Source organism: Erythranthe guttata, chromosome 3 (genome assembly GCF_056151865.1).
Source record: "Erythranthe guttata isolate IM_541 chromosome 3, IM_541, whole genome shotgun sequence".
NCBI lineage: Eukaryota > Viridiplantae > Streptophyta > Magnoliopsida > Lamiales > Phrymaceae > Erythranthe > Erythranthe guttata.
The window spans coordinates 13054121-13064195 of NC_142535.1; the positions used below are offsets into that span (position 1 = coordinate 13054121).

A 10075-nucleotide genomic window follows, 5' to 3' on the forward strand; every position below is an offset into this window, starting at 1 on the left:
TCATGTTTATCGAGAGAGGAATAGCGTGGCTGATGGTTTAGCTAAATTAGCTCATGATCACCGTGAGTTGAAACAGTATACGGAAGCTACATCTCTTCCGTAGCATATTCGACATCTTCTTTTTCTCGATCGTGTGGGACTTCCTAAATTTTGTCGTTTTAAATGATTGTTATAATGAAGAGATGCATGTTCCTGGCGGTTGACAATCTGTTAAGTTTGGATAATTCTAATAATGGCCGCACATGGGGGTTACTTTGCTATTTTAGTATTTCTAGCTTTTTAGGCACTCTTGTAGTTTATTTCATTTTTGACCCACTTGGAGGACTTTCTGTAGTAGAAAAGTTAGGACATTTACTGACTTTTTAGTGCCATTGTAGGAGTTTTTTTTTTTTTTTTTTTCTTGTGTAGGCCCACAAAATTTTATCGAGGCTCCAGAACATTTCTAAAATAATAGAATAATAAAGTTTTTTGGCCAAAAAAAAAGGCAATTATAATCTTTTAATGCACGTAATTCATCAAAAAACAACCTTAAACTGGAAAATGATTTTTTAAACATTACAAAATTATGATATAACAACTTTTTGAATCTCGTATCTATTTACGATAACGAAACATATATGTTTAAAATCTTTTGTTAACATTAAAGCGGATTTATGTTAGTCAAAGCAATTTAAATCGCTTAACGCACGTAATTCACCAAACAATACTTTAAAAACGAAAATAATTTTTAACCATGAAAAAATTATGATTTAACCGCTTTTTGAATCTTGTATTTATTTTATATAATGTGATGAGTATTTTAAAAATTATTTCTTAAAATTAAAGCGGGTTTATCTTAGTCAATGCAATTAATATCGTCCTAATTTACCAAAAAATAACTCTAAACACGAAAATAATTTTTAACCATGAAAAAATTATGATTTAACCCATTTTTCAATCTTGTATCTATTTTCTATAAAGAAATAGATATTTTAATAATTATGTTTTTAAAATTAAAGCGAGTTTATTTTAGTCAGATCAATTAATATCGTCATAATTCACCAAAAAATAATTTTAACAACAAAAATAATTTTTTAACCTTTAAAAAATTGTGATTTAATCGCATTTTGAATGTTGAACCTATTTACGACAAACGAAATAGATAATGAAATTAGGTATATTCGTGCACCAGTTCGGTTTTTCCGCTTGGTTAAGCCGGAGAAAGTCACAATGAAGAAGTGGGGCTGAGAAGATAGCTCTTTTGGAAACATAAAGGACTGAATTGAAAATGTTGAAAACTTCACTTTGGTGCTGAAACTTTTAGGGTGAATGTGTAATTTTCAAAATTTCTAATTCATAGGATATTTATGTTTCTTATGTCAAACAACACACCCCACTCGCATATAGCGCACAAAAAGTTGTCAACGACCTTTTTAGCTTTGACTAATTTTCGTAGAGGGGTGCTTGGCTAATTTTTATAACACGAGTGTGTTTTCAACAATTAGAGATCTCACAAGGTTAGTTTTTGCAAAAAAAAAAAAAAAAAACCTTATAAGATGGATATACGATCTTATACACAAGAGGCAAGTTAATAGTAGGTTTCGAGCTACAAATAAGCAATAATGACTAAAGCATTTATAATCTTCGACAATGTTAAATATTAAGTATATATATATAAAGACATTCTAACAAAATTATTGACCGCGAGATCTACCCCACTTATCTTGTTAATATAGAGGTTCATATTGAATAACAACTCGTGCGGTCTTTGAAACAGCTTGCCCTTGCAATTGTGTGTGAATCATATTATACATCTCTTGACTCCATTGGCTTTCGTCGAAGTGCATCCAAGAACCGAATCCCTTGTAGTACTTGCTACGCCTACTAATGTGCATTAGCTCTAGACCAACTGCACTTTTCAACATGTACAAAGCAAACTCCATCTCATTTTCTGTCCCAATAAATCCAGTAAGCTCCACTTTCTTCAGCTTTGAGTGAATTACTATGGCCTGCTTTTTCACTGGCGGTCCGGCATATTTCATATCGCTTGTCTAAAAACAAAAATGAGCACGAGACTTTTTCAAGTATATGTAAAAAGATGTGCGGCAACAAGAGATCTTATAACAAGTAAGTCCATTGTAAAAACTATGAAGAAGATGTTGTTGTGTTTTCACGCTTATTTGTCAATCAGTCGTTAGGGTTGAAGCAAATGAATGATATTTTTTACACACACATTGGAATTTTTCACTTCTTTCAAAAAACATCCGATTTTTTTCCGATGATTTTTTTCCCAAAATATATAACGAACATAATTTTAGAAAATTCGGAAATATCTAATCAACTCAAGTGGCAAGATAGTTGAAATCAAATATATTTGCAATCCACATAATATTTTACATGAATATTTAGAGGACTCAATTCAAAAGCTTTGCAGTAAATTTGGGCTAATAAAAGTACCAAATAGATTGTATTGAAAGACTTACATCCAAGTGAAATTCCTCCAGGAAGGGGCAACTTTGTACAAGTGGAATGAGCGAAAGCAGATTCACATAAGTTTGCCAATAGAGGCAAAAGTCTAACCGCCTAAGGTTCGTGAGCATGTTAATCCCGACAGTTGTATCGTAGTTCTGGGAATGAAGAAACCCGAGCGTTAAAAAAGAAGAAGCCGTGTGTATATAAATATATATATAGATAACAGATATGCCAAGGAAATAATTGTCTTACCGATGGTGTAGTAGCAAAACCTAAAGATTTGAGTTGAGGCAAATCTTGTGCAAGTTTCCGAAAAATATAAGGCAAAGCTTTAAAGGGATATGTCATAAGGTATATACTTTGCAGCTTAGGGACATGGTCTACTATAAAGTCAACCAAGCTAGGACATTTAAACTCGAATGTCGTGAGATTACTAGCGCACAACCTTATGCTTTCTATAGCCGGACAATCGAATATGTAAAGGGACTTCAATTGTAGATTTGGGCCGGAAAAGGATAATTTAGAATTGGGGTCAAAGTAACAACGATCGAACGATAAAGTATGGAGGCTCAAACAAGTGGACAAAATGCACTTGAAAGCACCGCAGGACACAACAACCGAACCAAGTATTAGAATTTGGAGGGACTTACATAACTGGGTCTTTCCCATGTGTAAAGTACATGAGGCTAATTTCAAAGATTTTAAAGAGGGCATCTCGTGAACAAGGCTATAGGAAAAAGAAGTATCACTAGGACGACAACCACGGAATTTGAGAACGAGTTCTTCGACCCCCAATCTTCCTAGAGAATGAATCCATGCCTCAAAACGATTCGTGTACGGTTTGCTTAAACGACAGTCAAAAAGGAAAGAACGGATTCCGCCAGAAGCGGAACGAAGTCGGAAAAATCTATCGACTATTTGAACAATTAAATTAGAGTCATATCCAACTCTAGGAGGATTAACAGAGTAGCAAAAACAACCAACTGGTAGGTCACAGCATCGAAATTCGACGTCGGGCACAAATTTGTAAAGATTCCTCCACCTCTTTGATAGAATACTCGTTCTTGTCGAATATTTATTAGGCATACGCGAGATTATCGAAATCAGCATATCGTCTGGCAGTTCACTAATTATGTCCTTGCTAGGAGGACGTTCAGTAATTAAGCACTTAGTACGATTTTGTTTCTGTTTTTGTGTATAAAAAAAATCATCAGAAAGAAAAAATTGAAAAAAAAAATAAAAAGAAAAAAAAGTTGATTGATCATACTCTGCGAAGATGACTTCTTCTCAGTACAGCAAAAACTGCTATTCCATATAGAGTTATTATTATCTCCCCCGAGTCCATTGCTCCTGCTGGGAAGAAAAACAAAAGTATTAGAAAGAAAAAAAAAATATTTATAAGTATAGATTGTGAAAATCATTCAAAAGCACAAACATAAATAATTGCTTTCCGATGGCGGAAATTGGAAAAGGATTGGTTGGTTTGGACGCGGCGGCGAAAACAGATTAGAATAATTATTATTGCGTAGTAGTATACCAGTATTAATAATAGTTGAAGATGTTTTTTTTTTTTTTTTTTTTGAGAATATAGTTGAGGAATCCTAGGAGAATTAAAATTGTTATCCAATAATTTTGATAATTGTTTTGTTTCTTGCTTCAAAAGCTTTTGTTTTTTTTTCTCATTATCATTAATTTGTGGTGTCCATTTTGATAATTACAACTACGCAGTAATACATAAAATTAATTAATTGGTTAATTAAATTAGCCAATTAAATTGTGTCTAAATTAAATTATAATTTATCTTGCAAAATAAGTTATGAAGATAATTATTAATTAATTATTGGTCAATAGGATTATTTCTTCTCTTCCAAGTTATAAGAGATAAATATCAATAAAGAGAGCCAATCAAATCGCTCCACGTCATCAAGAAGACTTTATGTAGGACTCTTATTCTACCACTCTACAATATTCAAGTCGTTTTTCATCAAATTTAAGGCGTTCTTCAACAAATCGAGATCGAAGGAAGATTGAAGAGCCAAATCCATCAAGTTCTTCATCAAATCGAGGGTGTTCTTCAACAAATCAAGATCGAAGGAAGATTGAAGGGCCAAATCCATCAAGAACTCCAAGATCTTCAAGTCGAAACCCGTCAAAGTTCAGCGTTCGATCCGAGATTCAAGTCGCAAGACCCTTGGAAGATGTTATTCAAATCCAAATCAAATCCGGAGAAGATCAAGTCAACGACCCGACTCCGAAATTCAAAGTCAAACACATATTGTTCTTGAAAGAAGAATCAGATGATTAAATTAGAGTTTGTAACCCGCAATTTATTATTTTAATTCAATAAAATTATCTTTGAGCAAGTTTTTCTTGTTTGTTTAAATCGTAGATAAGAATTTGCTATTACAAATTTTGGCACGCCCGGTGGGACATCTCTTCTCTCTCTCTCTCTCTCTCAGATCCTCGAAGTGTTGCAGTGACTGCTCTACGTTCGCAATGAAGACTGCTACTTTGGATTCATCAAGTGTGGACTTAGTTACAAGGAGTATGGCTAAGAAGCTGCAAGCATCCTTCGGAGTAGCTCGACGCCCCAAACCATTCAGAAAGCCTTACCACCTTTTGTCAACACAAGCGCGAACGTGGAAGGTTCAAAACGAGAGATTTCACAGTCCACGTCTCGTTCAACATCAAGCTACTCAGAGGTGGCATCCGTCATGACAACAAACGCTACAACCATGGAAGAGCAAATTGCAAGTTTGGCCTAGGCTATTGAGGGACTCACAAAGCATGTTCAACAACGAGATTCTCAAATTGCCAAGTTGATCGACAAGATGGACAAAGCCGACGGTAGTCAAGCTGTGGAAAATCAGATAGAGGCTCAAGACAAAGTCGAGACATCCACAGAACAACCAGTGGAAAACGAGAAGCCTCTAGCTCAAGAACTTCAAGTTTCTCCCGAAGGGCTGATTCATGTAGATCAAGTGCTGAAGCTGATAAATGGAACAATCAAAGACAAGTAGGAAGGAAGCTTGAAGTCGCCATCAACCTATGTCAAGCCATACACGCAAATGATTGATGATCTAAAGATGCTAATGGGATATATACCTCTAAAGTTTCAACAATTTGACGGTAAATGCAACCCCAAGCAACATGTGGCACACTTCGTGGAGACTTGCAATGATGGCGGAACGTATGGAGATCATCTCATCAAGCAGTTCGTCCAATCGCTCAAAGACAACGCGTTTGATTGGTACATTGATTTGGGGGTAAACTCCATTGATAGTTGGAGGCACTTAGAGGAAGAATTTCTCAACCGCTTTTACAGCACGCGAAGAACAGTCAGCATGATTGAGCTCACCAATTCCCGCCAATGGAAGAAGGAACCTGTCATCGACTACATCAACCGTTGGAGAAATTTGAGTCTTAATTGCAAAGATGCCTGAGACATCAGCTATTGAACTGTGAATCCAAAGAATGCAATGGGGACTCCGATATATCCTTTAAGGAATTCAACCTAAAAGTTTTGAAGAGTTGGCCACTCGAGCACATGATATGGAATTGAGCATAACTGCAAATGGAGTCGAAGAATCTTCATTCCAAAAGTCGTACAGGCTCAAAGAAGAACATGTGGAAGAAGAACAAGAAGATCATGAGCATGGGGGACAAGTCTTTTGAAGAAACAACACCCTATGCAACATGACAAATCAAATCAAGTGAAGCACTCATTGACATGAGTTTAAAAGGTCTACATGTCCAGATCAAACGAAATACTCATTGACACGAGTTTAAAAGGTCTACATGTCCAAATCAAGTGAAATACTCCTTGACACGAGTTTAAAAGGTCTACAAGTCCAAGTCAAACACTCCTTGACATGAGTTTATAAGGTCTACATGTGCAGATCAAACGAAATACTCCTTGACACGAGTTTAAAAGGTCTACATGTCCAAATCAAGTGAAATACTCCTTGACACGAGTTTAAAAGGTCTACAAGTCCAAGTCAAACACTCATTGACATGAGTTTAAAAGGTCTACATGTCCAGATCAAACGAAATACTCCTTGACACGAGTTTAAAAGGTCTACATGTCCAAATCAAGTGAAATACTACTTGACACGAGTTTAAAAGGTCTACAAGTCCAAGTCAAATACTCCTTGACACGAGTTTAAAAAGTCTGCATGTCCCAATCAAATACTCATTGACACGAGTTTAAAAGGTCTACAAGTTCAAATCAAATACTCCTTGACACGAGTTTAAAAGGTCTACAAGTTCACACAATTCATAGGAACTAGGAACAAACAACAGGATCAAATCCAACGAGAGCTCGGTCGGGAGGGTGACATCGAGATTCATTAGCTTTTCAAGGAGATTGATCATTTTGGGATAATGCTCGTGGACCGAAGTTCCCTCGCGCAATCTCGCCGTGATCAACTCCTTTGTAGCAGCGTACCTCGATGCCCTAATATTCTCACTATACATGCTATCGAGATGAGCCTTTATATCGAAAGCAAGCATAAGAGACTCATATTTCCTCGCAAGCGCGGGCTCCATGGCGGCTATCATATAACACCTAGCATGAGTGTCATCTTTCTTCCATGCTTCAGAAGTTTCTTTTTCAGCATCAGTCGGTGTGACAGGTATAGTGGTAGGAAGTCTCTCGTTAAGAACATAGAGACGCCCCTCAACGGTTAGCACAAGCTTAAGACTACGCAATCAATCTAGGTAATTAGGACCATTGAGTTTATTGTCGATGATTGACATTATGGGATTCTTAGACATGATTATTTGAGAGGTATAGAGAAGAGGATTATTAGAGATTCGTGTTAAATGATCGTTACAATTAAATGTTTGGCCTTATGTTATTTAATTGTTCTCCCAGTAATTTTATCGAGTTCCATTTCCCGCTAGTAGACAAACAAGAAAACTGAATTTTCTTAATGATCTTTAGGTCCAATAGACAAATATAACCCGTAGTTTGTCTAGCCAGGTTATATTTGCCCAAAGGTAGATCACAATCAATCATGTCCACAATATGACCCTAAATTAATTTTCCTCACACTTGATAATGACCTAAGTTAATCTCGCGAATATCAAAATCGTCGTGTGTCAAGTCTAACCTACCAATCAAAGATGCTCATAGAACTTGATTATGCCAAACTAATGCAGTCCCTAGTTAATCTAGCCGACCACGTTAATCTAGCATAACCCTTTTTCTATGGCTACCTTCATCGCTATGTCAATTGAATTACAACTTACTTTACCATAGCATTCCCCGCTAATACGGCTTACAACACTACATAAAAGGGCTACACATAATTCAACCGTTGGCAGAAGCAAAGACAAATTCAACAGATTGGTTTTTCTTTATAGCTTGAAATAATTCTTAATTAGATTATGAATGAGGGATTTTATTAAAAAGTTTTATCTCATCAGAAGGTTCGGATTGGTCTATGTGATTCCTACATCTATGTTTTCTAAAGGTATATGGAAACGCATATTGTCCTAAGAGGAACATACGACTTAACTATATAATTAATTACATTAATTAATTATCGGGTTTTTCAAAATAATTATAGAACCTCAACTAGCATAAATCATTCAAATAATGTTGAGGTACTATTAATTAAGTTGAACTATAAGCAATATTATATTTGTGTTCCATTAATTGAAATCAATTTAACAATTTAAATTAATTAATTAATCTAACACCTATTTACTAAAATAGATGATTGTTGACACGATTATCTAATTGGGATTATATGAAAATAATTTTCCAAAAATTAAAATCAATTTTTTTTAAGTTTAATTTTAGAAATCTGGAATTTTTTTTCAGTGAACCGGTTCGGCCGACCGGTCTGACCGGTTCGGACCGAAGCGGTCCGGTTCTGCCCGGTCCAGTTGACCCAAATCAGTGGGCCGGGTCAGTCGGACCGAGAATCGGTCTGACCGACCCGAATCCACATGGATTCGGTCAATTGGATCGCGCATAACCATCGAACCGGCCGGTCCGACCGGTTTGATCCGAACAATTAAAAAGCCGATGGTTTAAAATAATTTTAGATCCGATTTTCCAATTTTAAACAATTTTAAAGTTGGAAAAATTCTAAACAATATTTCAAAAATATTTTAAACTTACGAAAACTCCCAATTACATAATACAACAATCGCTACTTTAATAAATCGAACATGCATGAAATCATAGCATATTATAACGAACGCAATTAATTGCACAACGAGCTCTGATACCACTGTTGGGAATCGGACACGTGTACGCAGCGGAAAACAAAAATTTTATGCGATTTAAACAAATTCAAAACACATAAACACATGCCTGACAATTGAAATCAATTAATTGCGTACCTTTGCGCTTTCAGCGAAATTAAAAACAACATACATGCTTAATAATTTAACTGAATTTAAATCAATTAGCATGCTCGCGTTTAAATCAAACAATCATGCTCGCAATAATAAAATCAATTTCATGTAGACACATGAAATCATACAAGCTTTTATTAAAACGAACATGCATATGTGTTGGGTGCTAAATACCTAACACGCAAGTGCACGTATCGCAAACAAGTAGTAAAAGTGGACTCGTGAGAGTCGGATGTCGATCCCACAGGGAATACTCAAATTATCTAATCCTAAGTACCAAATTCTAACAATTATGATTTTTATCCAGCCTGCGCAAAGTTGTCAAATTTAATCAACTAAATAATTAAACTAATTATGAAAGCAAATAAACACGAGAAAATATCAATAAAAACGAACCTAGGATTTTATCTTCCCCCTATGCAAGAATTGCTCACCCAAAACCCCTCAATTATGAAATATATGATTCATGATTATTAACCCGAGACACTAATTTACTCATAACCCGCTGTCGCGTGTATTATGAGTCTATTATTCATAAACGGTTCACTATATGTCTATGCAAACAAATTATGAATAAAGCATTAACTAACAAGTCTCGTAAATGGCTACCTAAGGCGATATATGTATGTCTACGACACCACATGCAATTGACACACTCATTCGGTGAAAACTACTCGAAGGTTCTTATACTTACCGTCTAATTATCAAAATAGCTCTGTCGAGTCAATCCCAATAATCATAGATAAAGTGTTAAGTGTATATTTTTACACTTTATCGTATCTTTTTATTTGAGCTTTTGGTGTGTTTAAACGATAATTGGTGCTTAAAAAGTTGATTTATTGTATTTTAGGTACAAATTGAAGAATTGGAAAAGTATGGGGTCAAAACTGCAATTTTGGCGAAAATATCAAAATTTTGAAGATTTAAAGCTGAGACCCCCGTCCCAGTTTTAGTGCAAATTGTGAGACCCCCGTCCGAGACTCCGAAATTGCGCAGTAAAGGAATTTTAATTGCACAAGGAAACTGCCTTCTTCCCCAAATTCTTCACCCTATATAAGACCAAGCCAAGCACACAATTGGGGATCCATCTTTGGACGCAAATTCAAGAGCATAGAAGATCAACGAAGATTCAAGCATAGTTTTTCTTATTTAATTTATTTATTTTATTTTATTTATCATAAGAATTACGAGTAGCTAAGTCTTTATTTCTAGGATTTTATTTGGAACCCTATGTGGGATTTATGAACCCAAG

The 10075-nt window shown here is 35.4% G+C and overlaps 1 protein-coding gene across 3 annotated transcripts; it reads right to left on the minus strand.

Moving 5' to 3' along the window:
- Positions 1-1546: 1546 nt before the first annotated feature.
- On the minus strand, positions 1547-4052 carry LOC148771839 (FBD-associated F-box protein At5g60610-like). Of its 3 annotated transcripts, none has more exons than XM_088815540.1 (5): positions 3887-4052; positions 3719-3801; positions 2704-3636; positions 2463-2606; positions 1547-2030 (listed from the first exon to the last, which is right to left on the minus strand). In XM_088815540.1, the coding sequence occupies exons 2-5, from the start codon at positions 3794-3796 to the stop codon at positions 1707-1709; spliced, it is 1479 nt and encodes a 492-aa protein (XP_088671666.1). In that variant the 5' UTR covers positions 3797-3801; positions 3887-4052; the 3' UTR covers positions 1547-1706. The 3 variants fall into 3 exon arrangements, with proteins under 3 accessions (XP_088671666.1, XP_088671667.1, XP_088671668.1); XM_088815541.1 differs by having other exon boundaries at positions 3719-3804; positions 3887-4036; XM_088815542.1 differs by lacking the exon at positions 2704-3636 and having other exon boundaries at positions 1550-2030; positions 3887-4046.
- Between the last annotated feature and the right edge of the window lie 6023 nt (positions 4053-10075).